Source organism: Anguilla anguilla, chromosome 11 (assembly GCF_013347855.1).
Source record: "Anguilla anguilla isolate fAngAng1 chromosome 11, fAngAng1.pri, whole genome shotgun sequence".
Lineage (NCBI taxonomy): Eukaryota > Metazoa > Chordata > Actinopteri > Anguilliformes > Anguillidae > Anguilla > Anguilla anguilla.
This window is the reverse complement of record NC_049211.1, coordinates 24,056,289-24,072,745: the sequence shown is the minus strand read 5'-3', so window position 1 is coordinate 24,072,745 and position 16,457 is coordinate 24,056,289. Positions and strand designations below refer to the sequence as shown.

Sequence of the window (16,457 nt, the reverse complement as noted above, 5' to 3'; positions counted from 1 at the left end):
CCAGTGGGACTTCACTCATTGTAATCAGATGGATTTGTATAAGCTAGCAGTTCTGTTCAAAAGTGAGGAGTGCTCCCTCTCCATTACAGAGGAAATTGGATTAAGTGCTGTAGCATGACTGACACTGACATTTGTAACAATAGAAGAATACCTGCATAAATCTACTGAAACGGCCCTCTCCTTTCAGATAATTTATATTAACAATGAAGCTGTGAAAACCCATTTTATAAAAGGAATAATAATAACAAATTGTGACTAAAACAAGTAAGTACAGTGGACAACAGTTCAGGACACCATTTCTGTAAATCTGAGGACACCACCCTTATAGATGGACTGTATATGGTGACTATACATGAAACATATTAGCTACAGCTGACAAAAGGAAAAGTCTATTTAGTCTTCCCTCTCTGTTTCAGGCATGCATAGCTATGCTGATTCAATTCATTATGCAAAGTATTTTATTTTGACTTGCCTTGGGAGGCAGTGGTACATGCTACTTGCATAGATATTCCAGGTAGCTTCAGTTCTGGGTTCTGGGTTATTATTGTCCCAAAGCAGATGATCCAGGATCAGCTTTCCCTCCTCTTTCAGAAACATTGTGTGGCTTCATATTCATATTTAATGCTATGGTTATTTTTGGATCTTGTACTATTAAATCAAATGCGTTCTATAAAAGCATATTGCTTAGCCTCCTGGACGAGCTTGTGTGGAGGAGTTGCTCAGTGAGACCACTGATCTGACCCTTGCAGGGGAAGGGCTAGGCACACGGCTCACCCTACTGCCCTCACCCTCCACACAGGTGGGGTAAAGACATCTGAATTAGATGGGGGCCAAGAAGCTGACCTTACTTCCTGAATAGTGCTGACAGATAAAGGGCTCATACCAAGCAGACCTTGGTCAAATAAATATATTCTGGAATATTCTGACCCTTTATACACCAGGAAATGTTCTATAACTTCCTGGAATTCTTCAGCATACCACTGTACATGCAGGTATAACCGCTCTACTCATTATCGAAGTATATTCATTACGGTAGGAATTTTACCAGTCTTATTGCATTAGACCTATAAAATTATCGTAAACCATAAACATGGCTCTTTACTGATTTGTTTCTCGTTCTTTTGTTTCAATGCACATTTTTATCAAGAGAAAATGGAGCATGACCTTTCTTAGTACCACGTCCACAAAATACATCAGTTTCTCAAAAGCCATAACCTATTGTGAAAACACAGGTTTGGCGCTCTTTAGATGAACAAATACAGTAAGGCACAAGCAGCTCGATGCATCGTCTCATCTGTGCTAGTGGTTTGTCCCGATGGGATATCACGTTTTTTCAGTTCTCTAATGCACATTGTATTCACTCATGTTAGTGTAAGAGAGACTGGATATTTTATGACTGTTGAAAATTTAATTTACTGTGGAGCTGTAATATAATCTGCAACTTTCACAATTCTCTAAATTTCACGTTTTCATTATGGTCTCTGATTGAAATGAGAGACCATATTCAGCTATTGTATGAGCGCTGAAGCTCTAATGTTTAGAACAGAATGTTGATAGTTGCTGGAGTTCTGGAAGACATGAGTCCTCCTGCTGTGTTCACGTGATGGAGGAAGATCAACTGGGAAACAGCCCGATGTCTTTGCTTCACACAAGAATAAACACTGAAGATGATGTCACAAAATGTTCAGATGACCAGGTACATTAAAATTCAACATCTATCTGTATCTTTGAATGCAAGTGCAGAAAGTGTTTGAGGGGATGAATAAAAAACAGCACTTGTATTCAATGGTAAATCAGACAAGGAATCGAGGAGAATTGCTGATTGATTCCAGGGAACAGAGAAGACACATGGAGATATCAGGAATTTGGGGAGTCCAGGCCGAAGTTCCCTTTAGATTATTGCAGACTGTGTCTTCATCCAGTAATACTGAGTTGTTTCTGTCCTCCTCATATCACACTGTGAAATGCCACCTCAATCTGAAGTGTAAAAAAGCTGGAACTTTACATTGAAAATCTTTTTTAATATATGCATGGACAAAAATATGTACTTGTTTTGTAGTTCCTTGTCTCGTCGCTGATCTGTTTGCTGAGTTTTGTCTTCTTATAAATATCTGTGTCCAATGCGTAGGATGGAGTGTATTTATGTTGACAACCAAGGCCAATTGTGTATGTGGTGATGACGAGTTGTGGGGGTGAGGGTGGGGGGTTTGTATGTATAATTTGTGATGCATATTATTTTGTACTTTGTTTAAGAAATAATAAAAATGTTAATCAGAAAGTCTTTTTTATAAGGACTTTTTTCTTGGTTTTGTGACAGTGTTTACTGGCTACAAGGTCTTATTTCTGCTGTATATATTTAATACACTCAAAGTGAAAGTGAGAAACCTTTTCATTTAATAAATGCAGGTTAATCTGAACAGCATTGCAGTGTAATGTTTAAGTAATTATTTTGATTTAAAAATGTTGTTTGGGAAATACCCATGCTATTTTCCTTTCATTTCCACGATTATCATTTGTGTTCAGTAGTGTCTCTCTATCAGGGGCTAAGCAGACCCTTGGGTAATGTGCATAATAATGACAATGGACAGATTCTCTATGAGAACACAGCTGGCAGGTGAAAAATTAAGGAGGACTCAGACGCCAGTGCAGTGACTGTAGTAAAAAGAAGGAAAACATTAAACCAATCAGACATAGGGCACAGTTATGCCCATTTGGTCATAACGACTTATTACCAGTATCACTGCTGTGCGTACTTGCACTTGAAATTAATTTGGTACGAATGTGCTGCTTGAGAGTGCAAGGGCTCTGATGAAATTGCTATTGCATGCCAGGTGTAAGTGTAATGAGATGCTATACTGAATTAAAGTGATGATATATTAGTCTAAATCAGATGCAGTATAGGTTGATTTTCTATAACGCTGTGCAAAAGGTTGCTACAACATATAAAAACATGCAGTATAAATGTGAGTGAAAGACGGGGGCTGTTTTCTCAGTCTACCTTCCATTACATACCAAGAGAACATGATGCAGCATAAGGCAAAGCCCTTCTCTAAATTTTGATATTTTCTGTAAATTGCCTTTTATATATGGCTCACAGTTCTGGAAGAAATCGTGTAACAACGTCTTAATTAGGATGACTTTTTTTAATCACATCTCTCGAAGAATTAAGCACTGTGATTGCAGTTTCTTCGTTGATTGACTCGCAGTGAAAATAAGAAGTCAGTGGAAAATGAACATTTCATGGACTCCTTTTCTAGACATTGGATATAATGCTGAATGCAGAGGCTTCATCTGAGTTTTTCAGTTGGCTGTTAAATCTGCCGACATTTTGGGGAAACCATGGGGCACAGTCCGTTTGGCTCCCAGACGGTCAGTTCAGTTCTCTGCCTTGGCTCCTTCTGTACTGTGATCCTGTCTCTGCCTTTATCTGCTCTCCCCCTCTTTGAATAAGCTGGAATACATTAGAAGGGCAGGCTGTCCCCTCTCCTTTTATATTAAAGACTAATTAGCTGATATTTCTTCAGGTGGCCGAAAAATTGTCTCCTGTTGAGATTATACACGCCTAGCCGCCGTGAATCGCCAGATGGAATTACTTGGGCAACACTGGCTGACCTTACAAGATGCAATGTAACCTTGAGGTGCCAAAGACAAAGACCTCATTTTGATTTGTTGCATTTATGCCTGGGGATGTAACACCTGTGGCCTGGGCAGTAACTGAAGTCCTCCACCAGAGGGCACTGTGGATTTATCCATCAACCCCTCGCCTGCATTCTGCCCAGTAATAAATGCTTTGAGAAAGTGTCTCATTTCCCCCAAAGGAAACCATCAGAGAGCACAAAAGCCTGAAGTCTTTGGTGATAAAAACAGTATGTCTTCATCAAGCGAGAGATGTGATCTTTATCCTCTCTTTCATAAGTATCGACTGAGATAGGACTCAAAGAAGCCCAGGGAGCGGGAGGGGGAAAAAAACAGCGGCAGCTTCACAGCCTTCAAATGAATGCAGATCCAAACGGGAAAAACGAGGGAACTTAGAGCTGTTAATGACTCTAAACACACTCTTGAGACCGAGACAGTAAACACGTCCATTCAGCTAGCTCAGCTGCGGAGTTAAAGTTCAAATTCTGCTGATTGAATTTTTGTCCAGAAAAGGGTTTTGGAGAACAGCAAAGGTCTTTTGTCATAAAAAGGTGGATGGTTGGGGTCACTGTTGCTTGGTTACTGGGTGGGGGCTGGCATCCAATGGCTTTGTAACTTAAAATTACAGGTGACAAACAACGTTCTTAAAAAAAAAAAAAAAACTATCCTCCTGGAGTAAATTGCACCTTGGTTTTGATGGCTCGCCCAGGCCTCCACAGGGAGGGCTGTGTAGCCATTCACAGGAAACTGATGCTAACTCTGTGGAGAGTTCTTCTTCTTCAAAAAAACAATTTAGCTGTAGACTGTTAAATAAGCATAAAATGAAAAGGAATAGTCATTCCCTGAGCCGTTCAGCCTCGAAGCCAGCAAAGACAAGGTGCCTTGAGCAAACCGATATTTTTTTGGTCCCGTATTCACTGATACACATGTCAGCTCATTCATCCGTTGGACTCCAGCTGACTATGCAAATGCTAAACTCACGGCAGACTTCATCTGTAGCATCTCGCGCGGCGAGCGACGGGAGGAGGGCAGCAGTGCCATTATGCCATCAAATCGTGCCGCGATGCGAAGACTCTGAAACGCGTCCTTGGCCAAAAGCGACAAATAAAGTTTGGATGAATCCTGAGTCTCGGCGCTGGTAATTTTGTCGCTCACTTTAGTTCGGTGTAATAGTTCTGTCTATATTGACTGAGAGCCTCTTCGTGTTAAAACACTGGGTTTTAATGTGTGACATGACCCAAAGACCGCTGTGGAATCCTGACTATGCAACGGCTGACTGCGACCTGTGTTCACACAGGGAACACAACCCAGTGGAGGGTTTCAGACGACTGGACTGTCCTAGTTTAACAGGCTACCTACAGCCTGCCTGCACACGTAGCGTACTGCACAATGGCTGCACAGCTCAGTGAAAAGAAGCAGTGACACCTGATTTCAGAGGAGAAGAGGTGATAGTCTGCACTCTCTCAAACTGATGGAGGATGCTGCAGAGATGAGCTGAAGCTACTAATATGATTTGGGGGGAAAATGTGGGATAAGAATTGGTCAAAAAAGCATGGCTCTCATAGTTTCTTCACTGGAGAATGGAAAAAAGAATCATGAATCCAAGACCCAAAGCATTTCATATGTAATTCATAAGGGGCCACTGCAACATAAAACATTATGTGTTGAAACATCATTATCTGACCTTTATTTGATTTTTTGTGTTTTTTTTCCCCCCTGTCTTGAGTGGACGCTGCTTCACTCACAGATTAATTGGTTAGTGGTGTTTAGGGGCTTTTAGATTTTTAGATGGGCTTAACTTTGGAAGGCATTAGCAAGGCAGGGGCTTGCCTACTTTAAAGTACTGATAAGATATTTCGATTGGGCGACATGTTTCTGTTCAGCTCATTAGATTTTCAACATTTGCATATCCCTTAATGCTTTTTCTAAATTTGGGATATTTCCAAACGCAGTTGCAAGGACCACTGCATCACCGCAGCCTCTGTAGCTTGTGGAGAGTGCACCAGCATGTGCATCGCCTGTAGTGCATGCAGCAGCCAGCTGCCTCTCCTTTCCACTCCTATGATCTACCAGCTGAGCTGCACAGCTATAGCACCAGAGGACTGCACCGCGTACGCAGGCAGGCCACGTGAACCACAGGGGGTCCAGTTACAGACAGTATGGTGTTCCCCTTAGTCAAAGACTGAAGGCCCAGGAAGGTGTGGGAGGGCAGAAAAGGCTATTCAGACAGTACTGATGACAGTCTCTTGGCTGAGTTAACAAAGGACAGAAGAAATCTGTGACCTTGACCAACACTGCCCAGCTGTTTTCACTGTACGTTATATGTATAGTGCAATTATATCACTGATATTAATATAGACGTTGAGCTACATTTTTAAAGTAATGTCTCCCTTCCATTGTCCACTATACAAAAAAAAAAAAAACAATTTGATGGACCTTCTGAAAATTAAGTGGTGTGAGCACAATACACTTTAAGTGGGCATCTTGAAGCACCAGAAACTCCTGTTACTAATCAGAACTGGCTAAAGTTTAGAAAAGGGAGGGTGGAAGGAATGCATGAGCGGACCATCTGGTTAGTCTATAATATCTGTGGTCATATATATTTGGGCAGCTTTGGCCAGGTGGTTGTTGGTTCTCTGGGTGGATACCTCCACTGCCACTGAACCTGCAAGGAAGGTTTTTTAACTTGAGATTCAGCAGGGAAATATTCAGCTATAAAACTGGATAATATGTAGAGATGCATGCTGTTATAATTGCATCTACACAAAATGGGGGTTGTGTCTAAGACAACCATAACAGTTAATACTTTCTGCACTTGAGCCAGTTTTGCATGGGTTTGACATTGTTGTTGGATACTTGCTGTCAGTAATTTCCAAAGTAAAGGCAATGACACTGGTGAGGTTTAAGGGGATACTTGGCTCAGGAGGTAATACACTTTATCAGCAGTGGTGCTTTCTTGGCTCCTTGCCCAGTTTTCCAGGTATTTTAATGTGCAGAAGAATCCCTGCTTGATGGTCCATATGGTAGCTCTTTACATCTCTGGCACTACTTTCTACTTTTTTTATTTGTCACTTTGTTTCTATGTAGCATGTTTTACATTCTGTGAGGTGTGTTCCATTATTGTGACTATAATTATAGTTATAACTATAATTGTAAAACTGGCAAAGAATTCCAGATTCTTTAAATTAGCCAGAAACTCGACTCCATGTTGCTAACATTGTATGCTATGTGTCCTTACACCAGTGAAGTTTCCAATTCGGTACACCTTATGAAAATTCAATAAGGTGTAGGGGCAAGTACAGTACTGTGGAAATAAATATTATGGACTGAAATATAACCTCTCCTGTAAAAATAAAATGTCACCAGATGGAATCTTCTGTAGTTACAATACGAAGCAGAGAGAATTCAATTACTGCAGAAGCTGGGTATCTGGTGAGTATAATGAATCTGTGATGTAACCACATTCTTGTCACAATATTTCAACTTTATCCTGGGCTGTGAAATAAGGTAAAAGTGTACTGTACTGTTCAGTACAAACTGTACTGTATGTGCACAGATTCCTTATTGGGAAGGGCCTTGTATGAACATTACGGTAAAAATGCAAGCCACACAAAGTCTGCACTGCTCTTCGTATGACATCTGCAATATGTTCCAGTCCGTGGCCTCTTGGCCTCCCCTTGTTTTGAGCAAGGATCTCCTCTTACTATGCAGTATAATTTGTTTAGATGTTGATTTATGAACTAATTGCCTCTAATTGCTGCTTAGCACCACTATTAATCCGAGCTGTCTGGTTCCTGAAGCACATTAGGCGAGATTTGTATAATGAAGTAATTAGTTCAATTATGGAAGGAATAGAAAGAAGGAATTGAAGGAAAAGAAAAGCAAAAAAGGAGGGAGCCCTTGGGTACAGAGAGAGGGTAGAGTTGGGGATGGGAGGGAGGAGGGAGGGGTGTGCTTCTGCACAATTCATATTTTTTGTGCTAATGTGCTCAACTGCTTTCTGTGCACAGTGGGTAGTTTTATCCTGGGAAAGAAGGTCCACACCTTGTTGATAGTGCAGTGGGTGTATTTCAGTCACTGAGCTGCGAGGTCTTCAAACACGCCTCTATAACGGCACAGATGCTATGGTACCAAGCTGCAAATAGCAAATACAAGAGCAAAGCACTGAGCTCTCCAGGTCTTTGCTATAGCATCTGCAATGCTGAAAAAATTATATATATATATATATATATATATATATATATATGTGTGTGTGTGTGTGTGTGCGTGCGTGTGTGTCTATGAGCCCTTGTGTGTGTGTCTATGCGCTTGTGTGTGTGTGTGCATGTGTACATGTGTCTGAGTGGTATTTTCACTGGTCAGTGGAGTAACAAATATTGGGAAGACAGCTAAGATAAACTACCCTTCACCATGTACAGGAACCCAGTGGCAGAGGAGCCATATCTCATCAGTGATGCACTCGTCTGTTTGCTGGGTTCCTGCCGCTCCCACCTCCCCGCGTTTCTGGGCCTTCCCCGGTGGCTGCCGCGGCAGCCGGACGCGTCGCCTCCTCCGTTCACATTGTCATGGTGATGAGCCTTTTGAATTGCCTTCGGAGCGCGGGCCGGAAAACCGCGGGAAGAAGCCGAGGGGTGGGGACGGGAGCCGGCTCCAGGCCCCATAATTAGCGGCTTCAGGAGCGGCAGGCCGGCACGCTGCCTGCACTTTGCTGCGGGGAAATTGGAAGTGGCAACGATCTCACGGCGGCACGAACACAACTTCTGGTGCTTCTGCCGCACATGAGCGCACCTGCTTCACAACCCCCCCCCCCCCTTATCCGCCGGCAACGAGCCGCGCGGTAATGCGGCCCGTGCTCGCGGTGCCGCGGCCGTTATCATTATCTTCATCATCAGGACGAATACCGCCGGGGGCGGCCTGATTCCGAGGCCACATCTGCAGTCCCTGTCGGCGCAGATCCAATCGAAGGCTGCGGATGGTATCGCGCTGAAGCTAAATGAATTGCCATTGGATAATGTCCGAGGAAGGCTTTTTGGAGTTCTCGTGTATTTTCTCCAGATTGCGGGGTCTGTTTGTAAGAGCAGCGCGAGCAGCGATGGAGTTTGTGCAGTATCTGATGAGATTTGCTATCGCCTATGCTGTTACTGAAGGACCTCGGAGGGCAGCTTAGCTTCATTACCCTCCTTACGGTTTGCCTGCGTTTTTGGAGTGGAACATTTCTTCCACACACAAGCAAGTTACTGTATACAGACGCTGTCCTTTTCATACATTACCATCACAGAAAGGATCCGGTCACTCCAAACACCTTGTGGTCTGACTGTGAATGAACGCTTTGCCAGTAATCTGTGAAATGCCCCATCCCTAATGTGGCTTCCTAATGAAGTTTCCTAATTGACCTTGCAGAGGATTGTATACTTCTGCCCAGTCCTGTGGGAGAGCCCGTCTCCTGGAGGGGGAGCAATCAGCGGAACGCAAGGCATGTCCTTCAAGCCCGGCGGGGAGTGCGTTTCCTCCCGGGTGAATGTCAGCCTCAAAATGCACAGGGAGCGTGTGCAGCATCCATGAACTTGAATGCACTGCGGTTAAAAAGGAAAAAAAAAAAAAAAGAGAGAACTGAAAAGGCAAACGTGATGATACCACATGCAGCCAGGCGAGATTGGGTGAAATTAGTCTACAAAACTAATTTGATGACTAAGCCCCTGGAAGCACAAGATGCACATGAGCTATCAGGTGCTGAGAATTGAGATAAAAATCCCAGCAGGCACGAGGCAAACAGAATTATGCTTATGTGTTTCATTTATTAGAGAACATTGTTAATTTTGCAGCATCACGTGACCTTCCGCTAATGCTCTCTGTGCACATTCTGCACTGTCCGACGCTCCTGATGCTACGCTAGGCCTGGCTTCTGTTTCACCAGCCCCCAAAAGCGCTGGACAAAGCCACGCCCTGGGAAGAAGCCGCAGATCCCCCCGGAAGGCCGTCGGGGGTGGAGAGGGGCTGCATAGGAGGACAGCGTGTCGCTCTCTGATGATGTCACGTCGCAGGAGAAGCGCCCCGGGCTGGGGCGGCGCTGCCTCCGGGCCTTGGCCCGGCTCCTGCAGGAGAGCCGCAGGACGCCATCGGCCCGGGATAAGTGAAGGGCGAAGAGGAGCACGAGCACCCCCACCAGCAAGGCGCCGACGAAACCCAGGAGGATGCCGTACACCAGGGGCAGGACCCCGTCCACCAAGCGCCGGTTGTAGGGCGGGCGCTGCTGGCGCTCCACCACCAGCTCCAGATCCCTCCAGGTCAGGTCTCTCACTGTCGGCCAATCGGCAAACTGTCAGTGCGCACTACGTCACGCAGGGATACACCAATAACTGGGAACAGCAGAGTCACACAGTCTAGCCAGACAAAGAAAGACACAGTCTGTATTGCGTGGATTTCTCGGAAAATGTAATCTGATACGGGCCGCAAATTACATGATTAAAAATCTAATTAGTATCATAATCCGTTGGATTATGTTTATCGCAGCCGCAATCATGCGCTGCTAAACTCCCACAGAGCAGAGTCAGAGGAAGACCTTTCACACGTGGCTCTTCCATGCAGTCCAGGAGCGCCTGATTGAACAGCAGGGGTCGCTAGGTGGTGATGAACACAGACCCCTGACTGGCTAAACCCGCCCACACCCTGGGTGATACAAGCGCCAATTGTGCGTCACCCTATGGAGCTACCGGCCACAGTTGGCACGGGCACTGGATTTGTTCCGAGACCTTGAGGCTCATCCAAGCACTAAAGCAGTGCCTTACCCGAATGAGCCATCCAGCAGCCCCAAAAAAATGCTTCTGAACTATACTACTCTCACAGCTTAAATGTCATCATATCTTCACATAGTACAGTATGTTAGACTGCTGAATTTCTATATCTTTATGTTCCTGGTACTTATATGTATGTATTCCACGATTCCTATTATTCTGAAAATGCTGATTTCAAATAAACAAGTAAACAAGAAAAGAACAAGGCTGGCGATAATGCATTTTTCATCCCACACGTTGGTTAAACTTCATCAGTCGACCATAACATTGCATGCAATGAGGGAATTAAAATACAGACAGGTTCGCTACCCAGCATCATTGAATGGATATAGCTCATGATTGACGTGCATTTTAAATCCTGTGGAAAACGTCAGATAGCCAACTATTGTCATTCACACTCTAAAGCAAACGTCAGTCACAACATTTGTCCTTAACTTCGACTTTGAAAATAAAGGAAAGACTTACTTTTACAAACACAGTTGATTCCCCATTCTCCACCAGAATAACTCACCAAACTGTTGCTAAAGAAAAAAGTGCTTGCACTTATTTCAAAGTCAAACTAAAAGACAAATGTTGATTTAATCTAGGCCTAAGAGCCTTACCCTGACTTCAGGGTTGGTGCCTAAACTTGCGGTGACTAGCCTATATGCTCACTGTTTGATGGACAACAACATTCTCTAACAAAATTTATATGAATTCAGTATTGAGCAAATTTAAAGCTAATTAAAAGTTAAAAGTACTCCACCAGAGGTTATTCTTAATTTCTGCTGTGTGGTATTCTTGAAAAACAATTGCATTTGGAAAGCAATGGACAGGAGGAGACTGAACTGCCATACCTTGTCTCATTGCTTGCTGGCTAGCAAGCTGGATTGTCTCCATTTCGGGCTGGACCAGAGGGGACCCCATGGTATCCACACGCCTGTGGTAATCCTCCACATACTTCTGCAAGCTCAGGGCCTTGTCCTGGTTGATATTCTTCCCTATCTCTTGGGAGAGATGACAACAGACCACGGCTGTGAGGCACTACATAACAAACATTTCTTCAACTCTAAAAGGCTGGGTGAGAGTTGAGAGGAGCACCCATACGCTTATTCAGTGTTAAGTAAGATTTATTGGGAAACATTTTTCATTCCGTACAACATAAGGCAGCGAAATGCATTTGTGCTCGTGGTGCACACCCTGAATTTAGATAAGCACGCGGCATCTGTGGAACAAATGGTCGCCAAACGATGCATGACAAAAGCAAAGGTATACGGTATCGCGCCGACTTCATCGCAAATCAAAAGCAATTAATGCCTCGCTTGAATGCCGCTCGTTTTGTTCAGTTACATATTCATATCTTCACAGCGCGAGCGCTCGTTCCAGGTCTTTGATTCGCCGCCGCCGCGCGCCGCTCAGACGAAAAAGCTACTCGAGCTGCCGCGCCCCCATCTTTCCCGCTATTCCTCTCTTCAGCTCGGATGATGAAAGGAGCAGATGGTTCTTGATGAATTTGGTGTCGACTTCGCTTCCAGTCCGCTCCACTGTCAGATCATTTACACTTCCCCACATCCGCCGAGCCGTTCGACTGCGCAGATCACGCGGGACGGACTCCGCCACCGGGCAGAAAGCGCCGTCACGTTAAAAAAAAGTAGGCTAACTTTTGATTGCACATGGAAATTAACCTTGTATTTAATTAAAGGGAACATTCATTCAAATTCACTATTACGTGTAGCCTATTCATTCTGAGAAAATCCAATACATCTTTTGAAACAAGTTTTTTACCGCTATTTTCAAGATTTAAAGAAAAGTACTGTGATTGGGCATTATGTAAAGGGCCATGGGAAGGTGAAAAGTGGGAAGCAAAATCAAAAAATCATTGTGGAATTTTTTTAATACTGTATTTTGGGGATTCAGGCTGGTTCACACACACACACACACACACACACTATATACTGAAGTCTGGCATTCAGACAGAAGGTGTGGGGAATCAAACCCTCGCTCAAACGGCTTGGCTAACAGTGACGGATTTAGTTCCAAAAATAGCGCACGTGTGCCGTAGCCTAGGCCTGTATATATTTTTTTTTTTCGGAATACTGTTTTTAAAGCCCATATGGACATCTGAAATGGTGCAAGAACCTAATAAACAATCAATCAAATCACACGCAGTACTGTGACGACAGGGCGGTGAGTCTGACCTATCGCGATGTCGGTCCTGCCAATCAGCTGTAGGGCGCGGGAGAGCCTGTCGTAGTACATCTGCTCGCCGTGATTCACCAGCCATCCTGTCAGAGCTGTCCTGCACTGCGTCTCCCTGTCTGAGAAGAGCAAAGCATTGCATTCAGAAGGGCAGTCCCAGTCCCGTCACAGCAGATGCACTCCTGAAGCTAGACAGTCAGCTCTGTGAGTTTCCCTCGCCGCCAGCAAACATAGTGTCCGCAAGCGGCCAGCCATCGGCACAGATGTCGCTCAGCTTTGCAAATCAGCACAACAGCGGCTCGTTAGTGGACAGCTGAGGGAGCAGTCGAGATAAGGATCAGCTGATAGCGGAGGACGCTTGTCTGTGACTGGCATGCGCTGCTGCTCATATTAATGAGGTGAATGCACTTATGTTTCTCCCATATTAGAAGTTACTCTGGATGAGAAATGAATGCATCTGGGAAATGAATGCATTCTAAATGTTAACGCTAAAGAATGCAAAATAAGTCGCGAGTGTTCTTGCTGCTAATGGATCACTATATAGTGTTAATTTACAAAAGGCTGTTTTACCAACAGCTGGCAATGTATGCTGGTCCAGCAGAAACTTACTTGCTGGGTTTTGTCCTCCCTGCTTCCTTATTCAAGGGGGGTCCAGTTGGTGACAGGACTTGTTGGTGCTATATTCCTGTGCTCATGAATATTACTGTAAATATTCATGAACAGGAGGGCTCAAGGACAGAAGATCCATTGCATCCGCTGTTGTCCTTGATCAAACCATGTCATGAATATTCAGGAGATGCATAAAATTGGAATGTTTCGACTTTGAACAGTTCGTAGATATTGTCTTTCAATGCTAAGAACATGGAGCTGACCATTTGGATAGTCTATCCAAATTATCTGTGCTGCCACCTTCTCTCAAAAACAATACATTTTGTGCAAACAAGAATTCCACGAGGAAGGCATCTCTCACAATAATCCCTATAGTTTCTCTTAAGGCACATCAGCAGATGGGCAAAGCAACACACACACACACACGCACACGCATGCACGCACGCACACACACACACACACACACATTGTTGAATGTATTAGGTCAATGAGACAATATTTGTTGTTTTAGCTCTGTGTTCCAGCACAATGGATTTGAAATAAAATAGGGAACATGAGCTATCATGAATATAATGCTCTCATGTTAAATGTCAGCTTTAACATGAGAGCATTTACATCCATATCAGGTGATCCATGTAGGAATTACAGCCCATTATATATGTCATCCCTCCATTTTAGGTGAGCAAAAGTAATTTGACAATTGGCTGTTCAGCCAAAATATGTATAATATGTAGTAGAGGCACTGATATTAGTACAGTGCTTAAAGCGACCTAGTGATATGCTGTTTCAACAGTGCAGAGGTACAATTCAACCCTGCATTGTACACAGTACATTTCTGGGCTTCAAAAAAAAAAAAAAAAAGTTAAAGTTTAGACAGAAAAGTGTGAAAGCGTTATATTTCTGGAGTTTATTTTCAGACCTGCACTCCAGCGTGTATAAGCCTGATTCAGCTACACACTGGCTGTCATTACACACCTTGTGCTGTGCTGCGAAGTGAACATCATGTGGTCTTGGTGTCACGAGGCAAGTAAAAGTAGATTTTTTTCTTTGACCAATTAGCTGTTTCTTTTGTAGTCAGGCACACAATTATGCCAAATTTACACTTGAGTGCTGAACATAACTTTTGCTAATGAACAGTTAGTTTAAACTTTGCTCTCACTTTTTCTCCTCCACGATTCATGTAACATTTAGTATCTACTTCATTTTCATTAAGATCTAAGGTACACTCTAATCAACAGGGAGGAGGGTAGTATAATTGACTCCAGACCAATGAGAAGTTGAGGGAATGACAGGGTTTGATTGAATTGTTGGTACTGTTAGATATAATTTTATAGGGGCGGCATGGTGGTGCAATGGACAGCACTGTGAGCTTGCAGCACATAGGTCTTAAGTTTGAATCCCTGCCAGGGTCTAGTTTGCATGTTCTCCGCATGGGTGTCCTCCAGGTACACCAGCATCCCCCCACAGTCCAAAGACATGCAGGTCAGGCTAAATGGAGATTCTAAATTTCTCATAGGTATGCGAGTGCGAGTGAATGGTATGAAAGGGTGCAGTACAAAATAAAGTCTGATAACTGCACAGAGGTGGAGGAAAAGTATTTGAAATGACAGATTTGGTACTCGCAGTCCATGTGAAGCTGGGGTGAGGTCACTCTCATACCTGTGTCCCTACGGACCCGCGGCGGGAGACCCAGGTCGTTGCTCCCTGGGGCGAGGCGTTCCAGCTGCCGGAAGACGCTGTCCTCCGGGTGGGAGAGGGCGGAGAGAAGGTTCTCACACTCCCGGGGGGTCAGCAGCTCCACCAGTCGGCCCAGCTGGTGCACGCCCAGGTCCTCTGCCACTGCGGCCAGTGGGAACAGTCAGCACCGCTACGCCAAATGTTTAATGGAGATCAGCAAGCTATGCTGGTTTATGTTTTCATCTTAAAATCAGCAACTCATTTTTACCCGGAAGTCAGGTGTGAGCTAACTGTGAAATTAACTGCATTAATTGTTTGTTTAAGCAATGCGCTGAGTAGTGGAAAAACCATCATAGCTGCAGCTCTCTAGGCCCAGAGTTGGAGATCTGATACTCTAGTGCTAACTGCCTGCTATATTCCTGGTGATATAGACTGATATAGATAGGTCTAATATGAAGAAATGATAAGCTTGGTGGTGGATGGTATAATGATGGCCTATGCTTTCTGTGTTTCTGCCTATTGCTACATATTCTTCTAAACACTAGATGGCAGAACATGAGGGTAGGGAGGGCTCAACATCATTTAAACTATCACATTATAAGGTGAGGTAAAAAATGTTTAAAAACTGAAATTGCTTTATGTAATAATGTGAAGATACAGTATATAGGGATTTTGTACTTATTTGATCTACTGTGCAGGAAGTTGTTTCTGTATGTTACCAATTCATTTTCACACACATACACACACATGCACGCACACACACACACACACACACACAGTACAGTTCCTCTTAGGCAATGCTCCTCTAATGTGCTGGAAATTTTGAACGACAAAACAGTGCATTAGAATTTTAGAATAATCATTACCGATTGAATTTATAAGTGTAGCTAATTTTCATCTGTTACCATATCACCAGCGAAAATGGGTAACCTAAGTGGCATTAAAGTTAGGAAACAATTCTACTGTGAACACACTTCTATTGCAATGACGCCTGACACAACAGTAGACAAATTCTGCACATAGCAGAAATATCATTCTTAAATATCACCAGTAATGAGAGTCAGCCATTATTGCATTCCACCACTGTGCTGTGGGTGAATCATGAGTAACTCAGACTGATTAGAGTTCAAGACAAGTCTGAAAACATTTTCCACCCTGTACTCTTTTTGTCTTACCGGTGTCCTCCCCTAGGCATGGGAGGAGGAAGAGGAAGAGAAGAGCAAATAGTCCTGTGGTTCGCATGGTGGCCAACCTGTGGTCAGTTAGCCGGTTGGTAAGCATTCGGACAATCTCTTTATTTTCAAAAATATGCCGGTTTCAAAAATATGCAGGAATCCGGAACATTAAGCTGTGGTTGTTTCAAAACAATTTGGACTCTGGTGTTCTCAGCTGGATGCTGTCTCTAATAAACAAGCTGTTCATTTGCACCTTGGTGGTCATTTGTTTCATTATACAGTATAGTTTAACCTAAGGGAAGTATTTGATTAGATGTACCGTGCCAAGCAAAATATAAATTAACTTTGGGAGGCTTTGATTCGGTTGGACTGAACTTTCTCTGTTGCTCAT

General features: G+C 43.7%; 1 protein-coding gene across 1 annotated transcript; it reads right to left on the bottom strand.

Moving 5' to 3' along the window:
* Nucleotides 1–9,520: 9,520 nt before the first annotated feature.
* LOC118207986 (transmembrane and death domain protein 1-like) lies at nt 9,521–16,133 on the bottom strand. The gene is made up of 4 exons (XM_035382225.1): nt 16,067–16,133; nt 14,874–15,053; nt 11,264–11,413; nt 9,521–9,933 (listed from the first exon to the last, which is right to left on the bottom strand). The coding sequence occupies exons 1-4, from the start codon at nt 16,131–16,133 to the stop codon at nt 9,521–9,523; spliced, it is 810 nt and encodes a 269-aa protein (XP_035238116.1).
* Nucleotides 16,134–16,457: the final 324 nt, after the last annotated feature.

Bases quoted from the DNA above. Each gene is read 5' to 3' on its own strand.
- LOC118207986 (XM_035382225.1), bottom strand. From the start codon at position 16,133: ATGCGAACCACAGGACTATTTGCTCTTCTCTTCCTCTTCCTCCTCCCA. The intron at 15,054-16,066 runs GTAAGACAAAAA...CACTGGCCGCAG, and splicing joins ATGCCTAGGGGAGGACACCG to TGGCAGAGGACCTGGGCGTG. The intron at 9,934-11,263 runs GTATGGCAGTTC...ATTGGCCGACAG, and splicing joins CCAGCAAGCAATGAGACAAG to TGAGAGACCTGACCTGGAGG.